This window comes from Drosophila gunungcola, unplaced genomic scaffold (assembly GCF_025200985.1).
Source record: "Drosophila gunungcola strain Sukarami unplaced genomic scaffold, Dgunungcola_SK_2 000054F, whole genome shotgun sequence".
In the NCBI taxonomy this organism is placed as follows: domain Eukaryota; kingdom Metazoa; phylum Arthropoda; class Insecta; order Diptera; family Drosophilidae; genus Drosophila; species Drosophila gunungcola.
Window position 1 is genome coordinate 162,215 of NW_026453218.1, and position 22,846 is coordinate 185,060.

The window sequence follows — 22,846 nt, forward strand, 5'->3', positions numbered from 1 at the left end:
TTTACAGGTAAGTTCAAAGCATTGAAAATGAATATGTGTCCATCCTCAGGTGCCAAAACCATTTCTCTTCCCTCTAGGTTTACTGAATCGCATATTGGTGGTTTGTTCGTTAAAATCTTCCTCAAGCACTCCTTTCCTTTTGTCTCAACACCCAACTCTTCGCTCTCACAAATAAAAGTTTCATGAACTTTTGAACATTGGTTGTTAAAGAAACTTATTTTATACTTATTAATTGCTACATAATTTGGTATTATTAATAAATGAGTTCCATTAATTGGAATTGGTATAACATGATATAGCTGATAAACATTTGGCTCAAAAATTGGAGCTCTTACCCTAAATATTATGTCTGTCTCATTTATTTGTGTCTGTATACTTATTAGTTCGTAAACTTGTTCATTTGAAACAATTTTTACCCTGACTCTCTACAAACTGTATAATCCTCTCTAATTCTGTCTCTGCTAAAATAAATTTAGGCACAATGCAAAGTTTCGCTAACAATATGCTTTCCGCAATATTGTTTAAGTGTACTGTTAACAAATCAATACTGTAACTAATCCTATTCAAATGCTGGAGCATATGTATTTCATTGTGCTCTTGTGTTAGTTCCCTAAATACGTTATTCTTATAATTCTTTATAAACAAATTTATATTTTCCTGCTCCTTATTTATATGCTTAGTAATGTTCGTAAACCTACTCAAGGTTTCCTGATAAAAGGTTCTTTGCTCGTCCGCTTCTTTTGTAAGAAACCTTGTTTCATTTCTCAATTCTTTTATTCTATTTCCTATTTTCTCCTCATCTATGATTATCTGTTGTTTTCCTTTTAGTCTCTTAGTTAATGGTTTCGTTATTTTTGCAAAATATTTATGAATTTCCTGTTTTGGGAAAAGGAAAAAGCTTTATGGCTTCAATCTTCTTTGGGTTTGGTCTGACTCCTTCTTGTGTCACTACATGCCCTAAATACTCTATCTCCTTCTTTAAAAATTCTGATTTGTCTGTTTGAAGTTTAAAATTTGCTCCACTTATCCTTTTAAAAACTGTCCTCAAATCTTGCATGTGACTTTGTAGGGACGGGGAATACACAATTATGTCATCCATGTAGACTAGACAAATCTTGCCCACCAACTCTCCCATCAGGTTATTCATCACTCTTTGAAACGTCGCTGGAGCATTTGTCAGTTCAAATGGCATCCTTACATATTCAAAATGCCCGTTATCCGTTGTAAATGCTGTTTTTGGAATGTCCTGTTTTTCCATCTCAACCTGATGGTATCCGCTAGCCAAATCTAATACCGAGAAATACATGGCTTTTCCCAGTTTATCGAGTACTTCGCCATCGGATACCTATCCTACACTGTCTTCTCATTCAACTTCCTAAAATCTACCACCAATCTCCACTTTTGTTTTCCTGACAGGTCCATCTTCTTTGGTACTAGCCAAACTGGTGCACTCCAAGGTGAGTGACTGTGCCTAATAACTTCCTGTTCTAACAATTCCTGTATCTGATTCTTCATTTCTTCTCTTTGTTTAAATCCATATCTATATGGCTTTTTATAGATAGGAATATCGTCCGTTGTTGGAATTGAGTGAGTTACCGCATTGGTAAATGTCAGTTGATTTCCCTTTGTGTGAAAAATACTTGGAAATTCCGAACACAGTTTTTTAAGGCTTACCGCCTCTTCTGTATTTAGATGGGACATATCCAATTTTGCATGGCTTGCATCACCCCCAGCTAATTCCGTTGTGTTCATTTCCCTGCATACATACTCCTGTTTAAATGGTCTTAGCATTTCGATTTCTACATAATCTTTGGAATCATATGCAGTGACAGCCAACGGATTTTCTAGGTATAATTTCTTTTCTTTTCCTGTGAAATTGACAACTTCTAGGTCGACCTGTCCCTTCTTTGCATAATAAATTCCACCGGTTATTTCTAACCCTTCTTCCACTAGTGTCGTTTGTATCAAAAATGAACCATTGTTTACTGAAACTGGTAAGGTGACAATTGTTTTAGTCGCCTCCTCCAGGATATGTATGTCAGTGGTCCTATTGGGCTTCAAATGGACTTTAACTGTCCCTGTCTTGGTTCTTAATACGAGATTTTCTAAATCTAAACTTGCACCTAAGTTAATTAATATGTCCATTCCAAATAATCCATCAAACCAGGAATGAAAATGGAATAAAAAGAAATCAAACGATTCCCCTTTTGCAATTTCCTGCAGCTCGACATCTTTTATATTATTTATTTTATGACTCCCTATTGGAGTTTTAACTACAAGGTTTTCTTTCAATTTTTGCTGTTGATCTTTACTAACCATTGCGGGATTTAAATACGAATTTGTAGCTCCCGAATCTATTAATAATTTTAGTTCTTTTTCGTTATTTACTTTAACTACCACGTATGGTAATGTCGCCTGATGGGTATTCTTCCTTATATACCCTGTCTGTTTTTTGAGGCATTCTGGCAAAAATTTCCCTCGTCCTCAATGTTATTCAACTCCTGCTCCTCTTCTCTTTCTACTGTATTTAATTGCCCTGACTGCCATCGTTTGGCACCTCTAGGCCCAGTTGATGAGCATTCTGCAATTTCTTGTTTTGGCATTATTGCCTTTTTATTATACCCTGAAGAGTTAGAGGTCGACTGATTGTCATATCCTCTATTCCTAATTCCTTCCTTATTCCACCTGGGGTTCCTATTATATCCTCCTTGTTGCCTATATCCTTCATTATCTCTGTTAAAGTTGTTATTGTATCCTCTGTTTCTATTATACCCAAAGTTCTGCCTGTTATAACCCCCTGCCATACTAAAATTATTGCTCCTGGGTACCTCTTTAGACCGGTAATAAATGTCTCTCTCCTTAACCGCTATCTCGTATGCTTCCAAGAGCGTCTTCGGAACTCTTCCCCTCCCGGCACTACGTAAATTGCCTTTAAGACCTGTTACGAACGCCTCCAGACACGTTTCCTCATATAACTTTTTCTTCGCCTGAATTGCGATGGGGTTCGTATCTGTCCTGTCTATAACATTACACAATGCCTTATGTACATCAGATACCTCTGAGTAAAATAATTCTACTGTTAGTTTTTTATTTTCCAACTGGTTTAATTCCCTCAGTTAATCAGGTTCTGACCTCTTGTCTGCAAAATGGGCTATCAAAATTCTTTTAATTACATCCCAATTTAATCCACAATTTGATTTTACCAAAATCATCGGCCTTTCCTTGGATTTTATTCCTTATTTGCCTAAGGATCATTAGTCCCATAGGTGTTTGATCCATCCCTCTAATCATTAAAAGGATCTCCTCTGCGTTTAAGATGAACTCGTTTATCCTTTCTTTTTCCCCCATAAAAACATGCATCGACCGGATCACGTCGGAAATTTTCACTGTACCTAACATCTCAAATGTTGCCTGTTGCATTCCTAAATTGTCCTGATGCGTCATTGTATTAGCTTCCCTGTTCTGCACTGCTCTAGAAGTTGAGGGCTCAAAATTTAACTGTTCACCTATCGTTGGCAAACTGGTAGCCTTTTTTATAACTTTACTTCTAGTCAGAGGTCTAAGTGACTCCTTGACTTTGCTAATTTTTGACATTTACAATTCTCTTTTGTTTACTCTTTCAACTATTATTTTTTTTTCTTTGCTTATGCTTATTATATAGTATATGTGTATCTTGATATATATGTATATATTGTATTATGTATTTTCTTAGCTTTTTCCTGATGTGTCTTTAATAATTCCTTTTCCTTAGAAGTGAGGTGTGTGTCGGTGTCTTTTATCTGTAAAATTTTGTTATTATCATTTGTTCAATTGTTTTATTACTAAAAATTTTTTTGTACTGTGTTGGAAGTGTTGTGTATGTGTTTCTTTTATTTTTTTTTTTAATTTTCTTTTCACCCTTCATACCCTTGCGCGATGCAGTGGTATCAGGTTCCCTTGTATTTTTGTAACATATATATATATTCTATTATTATTGCATAATCGTCACCCTTGCGCGATGCAGTGGTTTCTGATATGGCAAAATTTCTTCTTGTAGGTGTTATAATTTATTATATTTAACTTTGAGATTCACCAAATACCCTTGCGCGATGCAGTGGTCTTTGGGATTTCCTTGTCTGTTTACTATTTTTTTTTTTTTCACTGTGCTGAAGCTAACTGGAAATCCTGCGCGATGCATTTATTCCAGCCACGAGCGGACAGTCACTTGCAATAGATATTTCTTTTATAATCTTTTCCTTTTTTTTTTTTTTTTTTATTTATTGACAGGCAGAGTATCCACCCAGCGACCTGGGTTTCTTTTCCCAAGCTGCATGTTTGATGTTCGCGTCCAACATCGAACTTTCGAACGTCTTACTTGCAACTCAACCCGTCGAACTAAATGGTTCGATGACGTTGCAGGTCGCCAGGTTTCGTCGCACCAGATTCCCAGTCAACACATTATTTGATTTAATTTATTCTTGCCAATGTTCTTTGTTGTTGTTTCATTTTATGCCTTTCAATTTTATCATTATTATATCTGTGCACCCTTTCTTTTTCTATTTACACCACACACCTCACTTCCATCACATCACTATTTTAACTTTCCGTTGTATATAAATTATACAAATAATTGTTTTCATCATTTCGGTCCTTCCCAGTTCTCCGGGTATGTGTGTCCTTTTTTTTTCTCCTTCCGGCTGATAGGTCCGGCTGCGCCAGTTATAGTTTGAAATAGTTAACGGTGATTCTTATTCATCCAATATTCTGTTAAGGTTTATATATAGACAGTTGATGTGTTCGCTTTGGTTGTTCCAAACGGAATAGTTTTTTATTGTGGCTTGAGATTCAAATCAAACCTCCGCCAAAGAATTTTATGTGTTTACAATTATGTATGTGTGGGTGAGTAAATGCTAACAAGGTATTTTCTGGAGCTCTGCTGAGTGGGTGTCGTTTAGCAACATCCTGCCTTGTGCTGATGTTGCATTTCTTATGTGCATCTTATGTGGGACAACGAACGGCTAGCTGTCGGTCACTGTCCACTTGGAAGAGGGTAACACGGGGAGGTTTAGGCGGTGGCATAGTCGATGGTACCGGTACGGTAACTCGTGCGCCAAAGACCCAATATTTTTGGCGAATATTGACAAAAAGTGCTGAAACTCCAGAGTGCAGATTTGACGCATGTTCGTGTTCCAAAATCATCCTTGTAATGCTGTGCGATTTGGGAAGCAAAATTGGGTGTTTGACATCAGCTGGTAATTGTGAATTATCTAGTCGTCCACCGAAGGCCATCCCTGCTAATGATCGGTGAAAGCTTGATGAGCTGGGAGCCATCTTCATGAGTAGTCAGTGTGGAGGTCTTCACCTCTTCTTTACCATGGTTTTCTGAAATAGAAGAACAGAACTTTTGGCAGCTCAACTTTACCTCGAGTTTTTCTTGATCTTGCAGCCATGGAGGACCCATCCACCACAGGCCGAATACGCCTTAATAGAAGAATCCGAAAATCCGTGCAGTTCGATGTGATTTTCCTTGTTGTCAATAAATCTTTGCATACGTAGCTCTTGTAGTGCATTCAAGTCCTTACGGCGTTTGTTCCACCATTCAGCGATTTTTGGAGGAAGTTCCGTATCCCAGCCGAGATCAAGAAGCCACAATTCTTGAAACAAAATTTTGAATTGTACCACCACTGGCGATAGGACACCCAGCGGGTCAAATATGCGTGCCACGTCAGACAGCACTTGTCGCTTATAGTTCTTCGGATTTGATGAAAGGCAAACTTTGAATGAGAGCGTATCTTGCTTTGGATCCCAATGGATGCCAAGAACCTTCGCTGTTGAATGGAATCCTTTTCCTTCGGAAGTGAGCGTTGCTTCAGACTCCTCCTTTACGACTTTCGCAGCAGTGGGAAATTCGTGTTGATGGTCGTGAACTAACTGATCCAAAACTCTTACTGCCAAAAATGGTGCGCTAGACGTGCCGTATGTTGCCGTGGACTGTTCATAGTGTTTGATAGGCGAACATTCATCATCTCTCCATACAAATCGCTGGTAGCTACAATGCTTGGCAGCCACCAAGATTTGTCTGTACATTTTGACGATATCTGCGGAGAAGACGAACTTAAACATTCTAAATCGGATACAAATTGAGACTAACTTTCGCAGGATACTGGGACCAATGTGTAGCGGGTCATTCAAGGAATTTCCGTTAGAATCCTTAAATGATCCGTCAAAAACTTTCCTTAACTTTTGGGTAATTACTGGATGATGTGGCAAGTAGAAATTTGGTTTCTTGTCAATGTCTTCTGGCGATAGTTCTCGCATGTGACCTAAGTTGAGATACTCATGCATTAACTTTACATACTGTGAGCGCAAATTGGGATCTTGCATTAGACGGCGTTCTACTCCCTTGAATCTTGCGAGTGTTCCCTAAAGAGTATCCGAAAACTGCTTATTGGGATCTTTAAATGGAAGTTCGACGATGTAACGCCCCTTGGGGTCCCTTGTGTGTGTCTTCAAAAAGTGCTGTTCAACTTCATCGTTCTCTGGTTTGCGATGAAGTTCTTGGTTGACATCCTCCAGCTCCCAAAAGCGTCGAAGTGATGCATCAATGTCAATAGCCGTGTGCATAGTTTTTGTAGATGAAGAGCCTGTAGTCACGATCGATGTAATGACCCATCCAAATATGGTCGAAATGGCGATGATCTTCCCCTGGCTGTCGAACAGCTTTTTACCAGTGAACACGGTCCAAACGCAATCGCTGCCCAAGAGAAAATCTACTGGCGCCAACGATTGGTAGTCAGAATCTGCAAGCTCCAAGCCATCGAACGCCTTAAGTGCTGAGGCGTTGATATTGTGTCTTGCCAACGTGGAGGTAATTTTGCTGAGTACGTGGGCACGTACCTTCATTGTGTGTTCTGATATTCTTGACTGAATATCCAGTGCGCTGCAGCCTCTAGTGGTCTCAGCCTTGATCGAAGAAATTCCCTACACCAAAATTCGTGATGGCAAGCGCGCCAGGCCGAGCGCCTGCACGCATCGCTCGGAGATGTATGACAGTTCCAAACCACTGTCCAAAAGCACCCGACAGGAAGTGTTGATCCTTTGGCGTTGCGAACGAGTACCCTTGTGGCTGTGTAGTAGTAGCTGATCCGTTGTACGAAGATTCAGCGCATGGAGTGTCTTGTAAACGAGCAATGTTGCTGATGGTCACCGTTGAATCCTCTGGTGATAGGTCTAGTCATCTCTCCGGTGGATGTCTTAAGTTCCACGGCGCGTACAAATCCATCTGGTCCAGGAAGAGCTTCTAACACACGGGCTAGTTGCCAAGCTGCTGGTGGAAGATTTGAGTCCTTTACAAGCACGACGTTGTCCACTGAAATGTTGCGTTCCTTGCTGTTCCACTTGTGACGTTGCTGTAGCGATGTTAAGTATTCCTGGTGCCAGCGTTTCCAAAATCCTTGATACATGGATTGCAAATGTTGCCAATAGTCCATGCGATTGATTGGCAACTGAGTTAGCTCACCCTCTGGAACAGTTGTAAATGGGCATCCAATAAGAAAGTGGGTTGGCGACAAGTATGTGATGTCAGTGTCAGGTGTATAGCACAACGGTCTTGAGTTCACAACCGCGCTTATCTGGGCGATTAAAGTTTGCATTTGCTCAAAAGTCAAGATCGTCTTTCCCACGACGCGTCGAAGGTGCAATTTCACAGAACGTACCGCTGACTCCCATTTTCCGCCCCAGTGTGGCGAGTGTGGAGGTATGAAATTCCATTTTATGCCATCGGTGGCCAAAGATTACGCTACTGTATTACGATGCTTCTGTGAAGATAAAAGTTACTGCTTTTCATCTAAAACCCGCTTGGCACCAACAAAATTCGTCCCGTTCTCGCTAAGGATTTGAGAACATTTCCCACGCAGGGACATGAAACGACGAAGACATGCTATGAAGGTGTCTGTGCTGAGATCGGTGGCCAGTTCCAAGTGAACGGCTGATGTGACGAGGCAGACAAACAGACATATTTAGCCCTTAGGTTTTCGTGAATTTCGCCCTCTTTTTTCCTTGAGAATAAATGGTCCAGCGTAATCGCAGCCTGAGAGCTGGAAGGGAAGTGCTTCTGTAATACGAATCTCCGGTAGATCGGCCATGAATTGTTGTGCTGTTTGATTTCGTTGGCGAAAACATTTGATGCAATTGTGCACCAGATTCCTTATGAGGTTGCGTGCGCCAAAGACCCAATATTTTTGGCGAATAATGACAAAAAGTGCTGAAACTCCAGGGTGCAGATTTGACGCATGTTCGTGTTCAAAAATCATCCTTGTAATGCTGTGCGATTTGGGAAGCAAAATTGGGTGTTTGACATCAGCTGGTAATTGTGAATTATCCAGTCGTCCACCGAATCGAAGAAGGCCATCCCTGCTAATGATCGGTGAAAGCTTGATGAGCTGGGAGCTATCTTCATGAGTAGTCAGTGTGGTGGAAGAAATAGAAGAACAGAACTTTTGGCAGCTCAACTTTACCTCGAGTTTTTCTTGATCTTGCAGCCATGGAGGACCCATCCACCACAGGTCGAAATGAATGAGTTCTGCAGCCAGCATGCTCGAGTGGCGCAATCAGCTTGATTTCCCTTAGTATTTACATGATGTCAGACATTGTGAGGTATAGTATCAAGTATTTCTGTCGTTCGGTTTGCCACAAATGTTTCGATGGTGGGTGTGAAAGCCATGCCAAAACGATGGTTTAGTCGCACCACGCATGTATGTCCTTGTGTTGTAGAGCATTTTTGATTGAAGAAATGAGTCGACTAAGTAGCAGAGCTCCACACAGCTCGAGGCGCGGTAGTGATTGCTGCTTCAGCGGAGCAACTCTGGTTTTTCCTGCTATGATTGTCACAGAAACAGCACCATTCGCGCGTACTAATCTGCTGTAGACAACTGCCTAATAGCCTTAATAGAAGAATCCGAAAATCCGTGCAGTTCGATGTGATTTTCCTTGTTGTCAATAAATCTTGGCATACGTAGGTCTTGTAGTGCATTCAAGTCGATACGGCGTTTGTTTCACCATTCAGCGATTTTTGGAGGAAGTTCCGTATCCCAGCCGAGATCAAGAAGCCACAATTCTTGAAACAAAATTTTGAATTGTACCACCCATGGCGATAGGACACCCAGCGGGTCAAATATGCGTGCCACGTCAGACAGCACTTGTCGCTTATAGTTCTTCGGATTTGATGAAAGGCAAACTTTGAATGAGAGCGTATCTTGCTTTGGATCCCAATGGATGCCAAGAACCTTCGCTGTTGAATGGAATCCTTTTCCTTCGGAAGTGAGCGTTGCTTCAGAAATGCGTGGCGAGTTTGAGACCCATTTTCCAAGCTTCATGCCTGCACATTTCATAAGTTTGATTGCAAACGAGCTCTTCCTTTGAGTATGCTCCGGTGAGTACGTCGTCCACATCAAACTCCTTCTTTACGACTTTCGCAGCAGTGGGAAATTCGTGTTGATGGTCGTGAACTAACTGATCCAAAACTCTTACTGCCAAAAATGGTGCGCTAGACGTGCCGTATGTTGCCGTGGACTGTTCATAGTGTTTGATAGGCGAACATTCATCATCTCTCCATACAAATCGCTGGTAGCTACAATGCTTGGCAGCCACCAAGATTTGTCTGTACATTTTGACGATATCTGCGGAGAAGACGAATCTTAAACATTCTAAATCGGATACAAATTGGGACTAACTTTCGCAGGATACTGGGACCAATGTGTAGCGGGTCATTCAAGGAATTTCCGTTAGAATCCTTAAATGATCCGTCAAAAACTTTCCTTAACTTTTGGGTAATTACTGGATGATGTGGCAAGTAGAAATTTGGTTTCTTGTCAATGTCTTCTGGCGATAGTTCTCGCATGTGACCTAAGTTGAGATACTCATGCATTAACTTTACATACTGTGAGCGCAAATTGGGATCTTGCATTAGACGGCGTTCTACTCCCTTGAATCTTGCGAGTGTTCCCTAAAGAGTATCCGAAAACTGATTATTGGGATCTTTAAATGGAAGTTCGACGATGTAACGCACCTTGGGGTCCCTTGTGTGTGTCTTCAAAAAGTGCTGTTCAACTTCATCGTTCTCTGGTTTGCGATGAAGTTCTTGGTTGACATCCTCCAGCTCCCAAAAGCGTCGAAGTGATGCATCAATGTCAATAGCCGTGTGCATAGTTTTTGTAGATGAAGAGCCTGTAGTCACGATCGATGTAATGACCCATCAAAATATGGTCGAAATGGCGATGATCTTCCCCTGGCTGTCGAAAAGCTTTTTACCAGTGAACACGGTCCAAACGCAATCGCTGCCCAAGAGAAAATCTACTGGCGCCAACGATTGGTAGTCAGAAGCTGCAAGCTCCAAGCCATCGAACGCCTTAAGTGCTGAGGCGTTGATATTGTGTCTTGCCAACGTGGAGGTAGTTTTGCTGATTACGTGGGCACGTACCTTCATTGTGTGTTCTGATATTCTTGACTGAATATCCAGTGCGCTGCAGCCTCTAGTGGTCTCAGCCTTGATCGAAGAAATTCCCTACACCAAAATTCGTGATGGCAAGCGCGCCAGGCCGAGCGCCTGCACGCATCGCTCGTGTATTTTTGGCAACTCGTTCTGCATTACGTTTGATGTCGAGTTTGCCCGCAAAAACGTAGTTTGTTGCTCAGCCAAACGTTCATTAAGCTCCTGTTGTTGTTGTAGAAAACGAACCAGATTTTCGTTTCCCAACCCTGATGCAATAGATGAGGCTTCATCAAGGTTGCCAGACTGTCTTCCGTTGTTGCTTTCCCCCTCGCTCTCCCTTGCTTGTTCGCAAGCCCGTTTTAGCGAGTGAAATAAGGTGTTTGCTTGCAAGTACTTGTCTTCGTACCGCTCGTTGTCGATGGCTGGATCGACATACCCCTCCTCCTCTTCGAAAAGGGCCATTTTGTCGCTGAGTGTCTCAAATTCCTTCCAAACGGTATTGAGCCTATCCAATGACACTGTTATTTCGTCCAGTTCCCAGGGTGATCCCGCACGTGGATCTTGTGACGCCGTTAGCAAACGCGTGATGCTTGCCTTCGCACGGCTGCTACCTTCAGTAGTTTTAATTGATCCATGTTAATCAATTACTTTATCTGGCGAAAAAGACCAAAGATATGGTTATGAATTAATATGTTTAATTCCCGAGTTTGAGTGGACTGTATTATTTTTATTTTAACCAAACGGTTTCTGCGTGTCCGACATGTTTGGCTGTAGTCTTATCACTAAAAAATCTCAAGAGCGTGGCGCAGCAAAAATGGTATATGACACTTAAAAATACCAAAACTTAAGTTGAATACAAATATATTAATTCAGAATAACGGCTGCAAAGCGTTCATCAACACATAAATATCTATTTTTTGGGGCTTGAAGAAGAATGGAGCTGCCAACTGAATATTTTCAGGCACCCTCCACCCGCTGGTGTTTACCGTTTGATCCGGATGATTACCAGAAATATTTTTCAGGATCAAAAAATCGGCTGTTCCCTACTCGCGACTTCACAATCGTGTTTTATCTAAAAGCTTGTGGGTGTTGCAGTTGAGCATTGTCTTGATCTTGTATATTAGACCTTCTAGCCAAACTCTATCAAAAGCTTGAGATACATCTAAAAATATGGCAGTACAGTACCCTGGTTTTTTGAACGCGATTCAATTTTCTGATATTATCCGGTTGACCTGCTTCCGTGCTTTTCACGAAACCCAAATTGATGAAATGGGATTCCTTCCTGGATTCTTATGTATGTGTTTATCCGAGTCAAAACGCATTTTTCGGATCCTTTAATTCGGCTGCCACTTTCCTCATGAAATCAGAGCAATCGCATTTGTTAGAAATATGCGTTTGCGCAATTTGGCAATTAAAATACACTTGCACTTAAAGTTTACTTGTTATATATATTTGTCACTGTCACTCAAAACTGGTTGCCTTTAATTTATTGTTCACTGTCCACCCGGCGGCACCATGAAAAACTTAAAATATTTTTTTTAATTAAAATCAACGAAAGGAACTTGGTGGTGTTAACTTTATTGGCAAACGACAACGAAAAGGAAAAAAGCTGCGTGCGATTGTCCCGAATCAAATTTTACGTGTGCTTGCATTTAATTTCTATAAAAGTACTTAGAGCCTAGCTTAACGAAGGATGGCGATGACGGGGGAATTCGCGAGAGCGAGAGCTTTATTGTGCTCCCGCCTTCGCCCTAAAATAACTTACAGTAAACCTAATTTACGATGACCTCAATAACTTCAAGGTTTTAAAAGATTCAATAACAAAAAAACAAATAGAGCCAACAGGACCGACTAACAAATAACTATACATCGTCTGCATATAGGTGCACTTCACCTACAGAAATACATTACATACAACGAAAAAAGTATTGGACTTAAAACTGAGCCTTGTGGGACTCCCTGAATGAGAAGTAAATGCTATGATAGGAGCGTCCCGGGGACAACGGCCTGCAACCTTTTTGTAAGGTAAGTTAAGATGATGTTTGTTGCACTCGAAGAGAAATTGTACAGTGTGCGAATCTTTGTACAAAGAATTACATGATTTATCGAGTAAAATGCTTTTTCAAAAGTCGAATAGTGTTAGGAGGGTTACCTTGCTGTCATCGATTTTTTGGCAAATGTCTTCAGTTGTACAGCTTCTGTGCTTCTTGAATCCTGATTGTTTTCAACTATGGAGATTATTGCTCTCCAGGTACGTTTGCATCTGCAAGGAAACTAGTTTCTCAAAGGATTTCGCTAGACAAGGCAAGATGGAAATAGGTGTGAATTAGTTTTTTGATTTTGGAATGGGAAGAATTTTTGGGATTTTCCAGCAATCAGGAAACTTTAACGTAGTAAGTACTATAATAAAAATAATAATATAGGAATATAGCAAATTAGATTCGGGAGCAAAATTTGTATGAGCTTGGCAAAATAGATTTTACCTTTAGTAAACATTCGAGGACATCACATGGACGAACACACATAAAGCTGAGAATATTGTCACAGGATGTTGTTGGGTTCAGGTACAAATTTTGTTTAGAAATTAGAGCAAGAAACTCTGAGAACTGTTTATTAAAGACGTCTACATAAGGGTCTGATTTATCCGCCGCTTCTCAAATTCTTCCATAGTTGACCAAGGGTCTCAGCATTTAATAATTTATTGTTACAAAATATACCTTTGCAGGAGAAGATCGAGTTAAAGACTACGTTTCTAAGTTTGTAAAAGCACTGTGCAGACTCTCGGTTTTGTACCTTTTCCAGCGTTTAAAGGCATTATCCCGCAGGCGAATTTGTTTTCTAATTTCATAATTAAACCAGGGTTGGCTGGTTTTTGCGTTTTTGTTCTTATTGTAAAGTCGGCAAAGTGAACAGTGGCAGAATTTGGTTGGAAGACATTTTTAAGGTGGTGGGAAAACGTGCTGGCTCTGCCTGCATCGCTGCGCGTATAGCCACCTGTGGGATTTCTAATAGGCATTCAGTTTCTTTCGGTGAGCTTAGAGTTGGGTGAGCTCTCCATAGTGAATGTTTTGTACTACATGTTGACAATTGCTCTATGTAGCAGCGCTAAACTTATGCTTCTACTTGATGTAAAGCTTTACAAAGTTGACGTAAGGCTTTTAAGCTTTGCCCAGCAGATGGCGATTTGTTAAATTGACACTCGCGACGTAAGCGTCGCTTTTCGAGGACGATCTGTTCGACTTGTAGATTTGTCTTCTTTTAGTAGTATTATGGAGACGATTACAGACTCCAGTGTACTAAAAAAGCTGTCTACGTTGGCTTCATGGACTTAGCTCTATATATGTATGATTTAGTTTTCAATTTATTTATTTGATCACTTATAATTTAGTAAAAATTATAACAGTTGCGTTGTTTGCAAGATTGTCTAGGGATTGAAGTAAATTGAAATTTAAGTCACCGTCGTCGTTAGACTCGTCTTAGAACCGCCTTCCTTAGCCTGTCGCGTTCAACTCAGTTTCTCATCTCTTGACTTCTTGATCTCTCTTTGGCCTTGCAATTCTTTTAAATCCTATATTCTTTGCAGCTGCTGATATAAACTCGTTGCAAATGGAATGCGTATACCCACCCATTCCAACATTCGGCCATCCTGCGTAAATATTCGTATCGAATACTTAGTTGTCGAAATCGTCTTAAATATTGTTGTTGGTAGCCACGACTTCATATACTCTGCCCAACTTGAAGATTTACCAACACCGTCGGAATTTCCTAGTTTTTGAACATCATATGAATTGTTCGACCTTACCTTTGTGATTTGGTAAGGACCTAAAATCTTTCGTTTTCATTTTTAAGATGTGTAACTTAGATTTTTTGCGACTAAAGTACAAAGTACTTTAAATGTTTTCAAGGATCTGTATTGGCTGGGCACGCTAAATATTCCGGCTCTAGCTCGTCGGCATGGGGGGTGGAGGTCTTGCTCGTACAGATCTTGACACTGTCTACGTATTACTATTAATAAAATCAGAATTGAGCGTGCATGCGACAATTTCAAAAGCTAGTTACTTAACCGGAAAGAAAAGATGCATAAATTTAGAAAAGAAGAGTTTTGAGAAATTAATGAAAGGGGACAGTGTAAAAGAAAGAGAGAGAAATTTGTTGTTTGCGACGCCTTAGATGTAATTTGGCTCGCATATTGCCCACCCTACCTATGACCACCTGCCGCTAGAGCATGACTCTGGTGATCCCTTCTATACCCTACGCCCGCAGAGACATCAGCTGAGTCCAGTTATTTAGTTTTCTTTAAGCTTTCATTTTAATGTTTAATTCAATTGCAAGTAACATATTTAATCTTTCTTAGATAATTTACGGAAGAGAGAAACAATTTCGGCGAGAAAAGATAAAATATAATAAGCGTTAAACCTCATGGGTAAATACTGGGCTTCACAGGTGTATATAATTATTAATGTAATGTACATATGTATAGTAAAAATAGTTAAAAATAAGTATAGGGTATATTAAACAAAATGATCTTTAAAAATAAATAAATAATTATATGTTCAAGGAAATTCAATAATTTGTTCATTCATGATTATTAATACTCATTCTTAATTCATCATTCATCAGTGGTTCGCTAGTTAATTACTTTTAATTTTATTTAAAATTAAATTTTTTTTTTTTTTTAAAGGAAAAAATATTCTTAGTGTAAATTCATTTTTTTGGTTTAATTCATTTTTTTTTTCATAGTTAATTTTAGAAGTAATGGCTTTCTTAAATTTTCGGCATTGATACATATATATATATTTTTTTTTTGTTTGTTTATGAGAATTTAATTGGCACTAATATTTTAATTTTTAAATAATTTGAAATAAAGGTAAAACAACTCACACAGCTGGTTCCTCGGCGGACGATCGATCTTCCGACGTAGGTAGGCTGAAAAAGAAATCAAGGCATTTCTGCTTTGACATGGTTATTATTTTATATAATTATTTTGTATAATAAAATAATATAATATAATATATATTATATTATCTGTGCACTCAAAAACATTTTCTAATTAATTTTTTTTTAATCAAAACGAATTTAAGAAAACTTTTGCAGGGAGATAGGAACCGTAAATTAACCGCGCACTAGATGAATCATAACTTAATTTAAATCTTATAATTATTTAATTAAATTAAATTTTTTTCATAACATAATTGTAGTCACTTCATTATTTAATCGCATTCTTTTAATACATTTTTTCTTGATTTACGTTAACACATGGTTAGGAATTTCTCCCAGTGTAGCCTGGTTGGCTGATATGCACGTGAACATTTTTCGCAAGCTGGATTTTTTTAGGTTACAAATGAGGTTAAGATCGTAGATTTTACATTTTTATACCTTTGCAGAGGGTATTATAATTTCAGTCAGAAGTTTGCAACGCAGTGAAGGAGACGTTTCCGACCCTATAAAGTATATATATTCTTGATCAGCATCACTAGTAGAGTCGATCTAGACATGTCCGTCTGTCCGTCCGTCTGTCCGTCTGTCCGTCCGTTTATATGCAAACTAGTCTCTCAGTTTTAAAGCTATCTGCATGAAACTTTCCCAAAAGTTGTCTTTCTATTGCAGGTAGTATATAGGTCGGAACGAGCCGGATCGGACGACTATAGCATATAGCTCCCATAGGAACAATCGAAAAAATAAATGAAAAATATTATAACTTTGCTGTGTTTTAATATTTTGTTTAGTTCTTCGACATATAGTAATGGTAAAATATTTCCGATTTCCGGTTTAAATTTCATCAAAATCGGACGACTATAGCATAAAGCTCCCATAGGAACAATCGGAAAAATAAATGAAAAAAAATTATTACTTTGCTGTGTTTTAATTTTTTGTTTAGTTCTTCGAGATATAGTAATGGTTTAATATTTCAGAATTACGGTTTAACTTTCATCAAAATCGGACGACTATAGCATATAGCTCCCATAGGAACAATCGGAAAAATAAATGAAAAAAAATTATAACTTTTCTGTTTTTTAATTTTTTGTTTAGTTCTTCGACATATAGCAATGTTTAATTATTTCAGAATTATGGTATAAATTTTATCAAAATCGGACGTCTATAGCATATAGCTCCCATAGAAATAATAAAAATATATAAAATAACTATCTAATAATTGAGCTGCAAATCATCATAGTTTCAATGTTTTTTTTTAGCACATACTCAAGTAAATCATAATTTAAATGTTTTCAAAAGTATTTAATTAATGCAATAGCTGCAAGGGTATATGAACTTCGGCTTGCCGAAGTTTGCTTTCCTTCTTGTTTTTTAATAAATTTGAATTTGGGTTGGGGCCGATCTAATTGGACATTTTTTTTTTTTCCTAGCTTATATTATTATTTGGCCGAGGTAATTCCTCGTTGAATTTAACGAGAGTTCACTGTTTCAACTGCTGCAACTGCTTCAAGTGCTGATCACTGAATAAAAATTTGGGGTGCTCCCGAAGGCACTGCTGTTTGGCAAAGGCGGGTGCTCCTCAGGGCGACTGCAGATCGCCGTCAATGGGGTGCTCTTCCGGGCGGATCCGAATCGCTGGGCAGCGTGGGTGCTCCTTCGGGCGGATCCGAATCGCTGGGCAGCGTGGGTGCTCCACAGGGCAGATCCGAATCGCTGGGCAGCGAGGGTGCTCCACAGGGCAGATCCAATTGCTGGCTGATGTGGGTGCTCCCCGGAACGTCGGCGAAAGTTAGCTGGGCCCCTTGCACATGCGCTCGTGCTGGTTTGCCGTGGCGGCCGTATCGAGAACCGTAAAATTTCAGCCTTTTAAAAGAAATCGAAAATTCAGCACTTGAAAATATTTAGCGAGAAAACCCACACAACTCACTTTTTTACTCGAATTATTATGTTAAAAAAAATCACTTTGAGAACTTCGAAATACCGCGTTTATATATTTTTTTCCCACTTTGCCGATTGGGAACGGATAAAATTGCACACGTCTGACTGCCACGCCGGTTTAATTAAGAAGGAAGTTCAAAAATCAAGCGGCGTCGGTTGCGGCCTTTTCTAGAAATTTCTGACAGCTGAAAAATCCGCCATTTCGGCTTAGGACAAGCTTCTCAGCAACAGCTGATCGTGGAACTATCTGGCATCATTCGCAAAAATACTAATTAGTATTTTTTTTTGCTAAACACTAATTTCCGACACTAAATTTGGCTAGGCATCTGGCTACTCTCCAAAGGTCGCTAAATACAAAAAATAATCGCCAGTTTTCAAGCCAAAACAAACAAACGTTCTTCAGGCGCCGCTACAAAGCCCCCCCGGAAAATCTGGCTAGGGTTACACTAGACAGATACCGACTGAAGACACGTTATTTTCGAATATCTTTTGCATGATAGGTACCTATAATTCGACCCTGTAAATCTTCTAATTCGTAATAAGCGTTTCCTAACTTTCTTCGAACCCTCGCTTTCACAAAGGAAGGACCGAATTTTGCGTTGTAGCCAGTTTGAAAACAGCTTTGTTTAAAATTTCGACGGTAAATCTCTTGCCCTTCTTCAAAAGACACAACTCTAGAGCGAAGATTATATCGCTTCTCGTTTATATCGTGCTTTTCCTGCATTAACTTGCAAGCTTTATCTCGAACTATTTCAAATGAATCCTGACGATTGAATTTCAAAGAACGATCATCTAGTAAATTTAATTTCCTTAACAAAGAATATGTACCACCGGATGTAATCATATTTTGTCCGAATGCATGAATGGACGATCTCAACGCGCAACATATTCTGTTGAGATACTCGTCCCAGTCCTTTTGGTCAGGTCGAAGATAAGCCCTAATTGCAGAAATTACAGAGCGGTTAACGCTCTCGGACGCATTAGCCTGAGGCGAATGGACGGCCGTCAGCGTATGCGTAATGCCGTATAGCTGCATTAATTTCTCAAAAGCGTGAGAGCGAAATTGTGAGCCGTTGTCGGACACCACTGTTTCAGGAGTCCCATATGCCATAAACAACTCCCCTTCTAGATATTTTATTACTGCACATGTATCTATTTTCCTTACGGGTTTGAGAAAGACATATTTTGAAAAATGGTCGAGCACGATAAATATACCGATATTTCCACTTCTGGATCTGGGATAAGGTTCAAGGAAATCTATGAACAACCGTTGGAAAAATCGCAGACTTTCCGGCGCTTTTCCTAATGGCGGTCGCAATACACAATTTGGAGCTTTAGTGGCTTTGCACACTTCGCAGGCGTTTATATAAGCCTTTACATCTGGAACAAGGCCAGGCCAAAAATAGTATCGCCTTACTCTCTCAATCGTCTTGTGTATGCCGCCGTGAGAAGATAAAGGACTATCGTGAGCTCGTGAGAGGATTTCTGGAACCAGTTCTTTAGGTATCCAGAGCTTCCAGACATACTCATTATGAACTTGCTCTCCCGTTAAATGTTCGGCTTTCCGATAAACATATCCACTGTCAGACTTAAGATCAGGAAAATTTTCTTGGTTGGCTTTTACCTTTTCTACAAGGGAAACATACTCAGCTGATTGGAAATGCTCTGAGTTCATGTCCACTAAAAATCCATCGCGTAAGTGTATAGCGGCTACCACGTTTTCGTTAACACGGGAAAGTGAGTCGGGAACAATATTTAGAGAACCCTTTCGATGTTCAATTGTGAAATCATATCTTTGTAAAGCTAAAGCCCATCGAGCTAGTCGTGATTTTAGGTCGTGATTAGACATTAGCCACTTCAATGAGGCATGATCTGTTATGATTTTAAATTTATGTCCCTCCACAAACGCCCTAAAATTCTTAAGAGCTGCTACCGCCGCTAGACATTCTTGCTCGGTGACAGTATAATTACGCTGAGCTTTGTTCAGCTTCTTTGAAAAGAAAGCAACAGGCCGTTCGTCTCTTTCTTCAGACACCTGTACTAGTACTGCGCCTATCCCTGTTTTGCTAGAGTCACAATGTATCGCAAAAGGCTTTCTAAAGTCGGAGCTGCATAAGACTGGAGCCTTGCTGAGTGAAAGTTTTAAGACTTCAAAAGCTTTAATGGCTTCGTCGGTGCAACTAAACCTTCGTTTTGTGGTCATTAAGTCTGTTAAAGGAGCTGAGAGTGGGCGAAATTGGGAACAAACTTACGATACCACCCACACAACCCCATTAAACTTCGTAGACTGCGTAAAGTCTTTGGCAACGGAAAATTAGTAATTACGGCCACCATTTCTGGGTCGGTGCGTATTCCACCATCGCCGATTATATGACACACACGCAGCATACAGAAGTGACTTTTGCCAATATTGATCGTCAAACCTGCTCGCTTTATCTGCAGAGCGATCTCTCTGAGACCTTCAAGATGCCTCTCAAAGCTGGAAGAAACTACCAATAAATCGTCAAGGTAAATGAACCCCTCGTTTCTGAGATGAGCTGGCACAACCTTGTCCATTAAACGGGACATTGTACTAGTGGCATTGCACAGCCCATAAGGCATAACCTTAAACTGGTACAGCGGTCTACCAGGGACAGTGGAAGCGTTTTGTCTCGCGATGAAACCTCCGAAGGAACCTGCCAAGGCTGTCAAGGCTGGATATGAATTCCGCCTTAGGCAAACGACTTAAAATTCCCGCTATCTGGGGAAGAGGGTATGCATCCTTTTCCGTGAAACTGTTTACCTTTCGGCAATCTAGACAGATCCTAACTTTTCCGGGTTTCGTCACCATTACAATAGGAGTAGACCACGAACTTTCGAACTTTTCTACTGCGGGTGAGACAGGAAAGTGTCGTTGCTTGATCGGTTTAGCCGTACCGACATCGATTGAGTGCGTTAACAAGTTGGTCTTGCCGAGACCTTCTTACGTTCGTTAATTTGGCTTTGTCAACCTCGGACAAGTTATGCTGATCAACAATAACCTTACGGTCGGGATCGGATTCTAATGAGGATATATTAATGCATTTCGGAAGCAAATCGTAAATTTTCCAGAAATCTATTCCTAAATACTAATTTTGCTTCAGCGAAGGTACCACGTAGATTTTTAAAGGTCTTTTAACGTCGTTGTATTCTACAAGAACTTTTAAATGACCAACTATCTGCTGAGATGTCCCATCAGCAGTTGTGGCGCTGCCTTTTATCTTCTTAAATTCTTTGCTGTTAATTATGTCTCTGGCAAGGTTTCCACCGACACAACTTATCGAGGCGCCAGAGTCTAACAGTCCGTAAACGGTACGATCGAACATGCGAATTGATAAAAAGGGTCAAGGATCTTTTGGTCTTGCAGGTAGAGAGTTAATATATTCCAGTCCGGCTTTACACGTTTTGACCTCTTGCCAAAATGATTTTATTCGGACAGAACTTCGCGTTTTTCGCTTTTCTAATTTTAGTTCATTATTTACTTCCGGGATATTAATTTTTCCTAATATTGGAATTTTGCTATGAAGCAAAGGACAGTCTGGGGATATTTGTACGTCAGGGAAAAATGTTGGTGCAACTGTAGCTGCATGCTCTATTGATCGGTCATCGTTGCTTGGCTCCGAACGCCACTGGAGGCCTTCTGTTTGTATGGCGGCATCGACCCGCCCGCTCTGGAGTTTTTTGAACACTTGTTACAACTTGTTTTGTAGGTGTTGACAGCTCCGCATCCGTAACAAAAAATTCTTCTTTCGGCTACACAGTCCTGATACCTGTGACCTTCCTTGCGGCAATTCCAGCACAACAAGGAAAAGGCTTCGATATCGCCTTCTTTATCGGATTCCGATTCTGGAGGCATCTCCGGTTCTGGACTAAATTCCGAGACTTCACGTTTAAAAGGGGAAGATTTGAAATAACCCTGACAACGTCTAACATCAGACAAAAACGCTTCACGCCTGCGACAAATCTCTCTGAGTTCTGAAACTGATTGAATGTCGATATTCAAGATTTCATGTCTAATTTCGGGACTAAGATTGTTTCGAAGAACCCGAATAAGCTTGTGAGGCATCCAAGGCTGTTCTAATTGATCGATTAGACTTGAAATGTTGTCATGGAAACTATCAAAAGTTTCGTTTGGCTTCTGTTTGGTGTTCCTTATCAATTCCTCAAGATCACCATCATCCCTACTCGGTCAAAACTGTAGACGCAAGGCTGAACAAAAGCTATTCCATCGGACTTCACCATAAGCTTTGTGATATTGCCAATAGAATTCATTGGCTTTCCCTTCGAAAAGAACGCTAGCATTTTTAAAAATTACAGTGAAATTATTGCCTAACGTCTCCTTAGTTAATGCTTTAACGCGGGAAATAAAATTGTCTACTGACACTCCTACACCGGAACATTTTATTTTCCAGCCGTTCAAAATATGAACATACTTTATCTGGTCGAATTAATAAATCTGCGTCGGCACTTCGTAGCGACGCAGGAGAATACGGAGCTAAAATCTCTTGCCTAGAATTCACCCCGGTTTCTTCCCTGGTATCGATCCTATTGAAACCACTTTTGAACTGTTGAGAATTGAACGGATGACTCAGCTCGCTTGGGGTTCTATTAGCACCTTGATCGGACATTATCCTTGACATAGCTTCGGAAACGGACTTTTGAATTGAACTGGCCATACTTTCGATAAGTGTGGCTAGTAATCTTCGCTCCATGGCTAGTAAAGTGATGGCATTTGCAGTAATAGCACTTGGAATAGTATCACCGCTGTTGATGGTATTGGAATTGTATCCTGACGAAGAAGCTTTATCATCTGATACTTGTTTTTCCGCGTTATCTGCGAGCTGACGGTTCTTTGATTGGCTACGAGTTTGACGGCTATCCCCACTTTTTGGAAGAGTTGGCCTACACGAAGCTTTGCACACCGGACACAGTGCGCTTTTCTTCCAATGCGCTTCTATGCATTGCTTGTGAAATTCATGTTGACATGATGTAAGGCAAACCTCTACTAGGTATACTTCGGCCTTGCATATTGGAAAGACGATGTTTGCGCCCTTTTCGGCAACCCTTTCCGGAGATCGGTCTATCCCCATCATGCACACGGACGATAATAAAAAAATAGTTTAAGCAAATCAACCGTATGTAAACGGTACGATAATATTTTCCTCAAAAATATCAGCTTTAGGAGAGTAGTTTCAGTGATGAAATTTCAGCGGTACGGTAGTAATTTCAGTAATAAGATATAAGAGATATGATAATAGTTAAGCAAAAATCGAAATATTTGAAATCAACGAAAAAATCGAAATTACGTAATAAGGAAATATTAACTGAACTCTTTGCTTGATGCTCTGCGAAGAGTATCTATATTTTATAACATTTCTCAGAAATTAGAAAATAAAAGAAAAAGAAAGGAAATAAGTTTTATACTTTATTTGGACTTGGTCAGCGGATTGTTCTAGAACATACTCGCTTGTATTCCAACTCCGGATT

General features: G+C 39.9%; 1 protein-coding gene across 1 annotated transcript; it reads right to left on the reverse strand.

Moving 5' to 3' along the window:
- Positions 1–4,780: 4,780 nt before the first annotated feature.
- Positions 4,781–11,210, reverse strand: LOC128264047 (uncharacterized). Its single transcript, XM_052999344.1, has 3 exons — positions 10,046–11,210; positions 9,711–9,982; positions 4,781–9,656 (listed from the first exon to the last, which is right to left on the reverse strand). Exon 3 carries the CDS (start codon positions 6,361–6,363, stop codon positions 5,398–5,400), a length of 966 nt encoding a protein of 321 aa, XP_052855304.1. The 5' UTR covers positions 6,364–9,656; positions 9,711–9,982; positions 10,046–11,210; the 3' UTR covers positions 4,781–5,397.
- Positions 11,211–22,846: the final 11,636 nt, after the last annotated feature.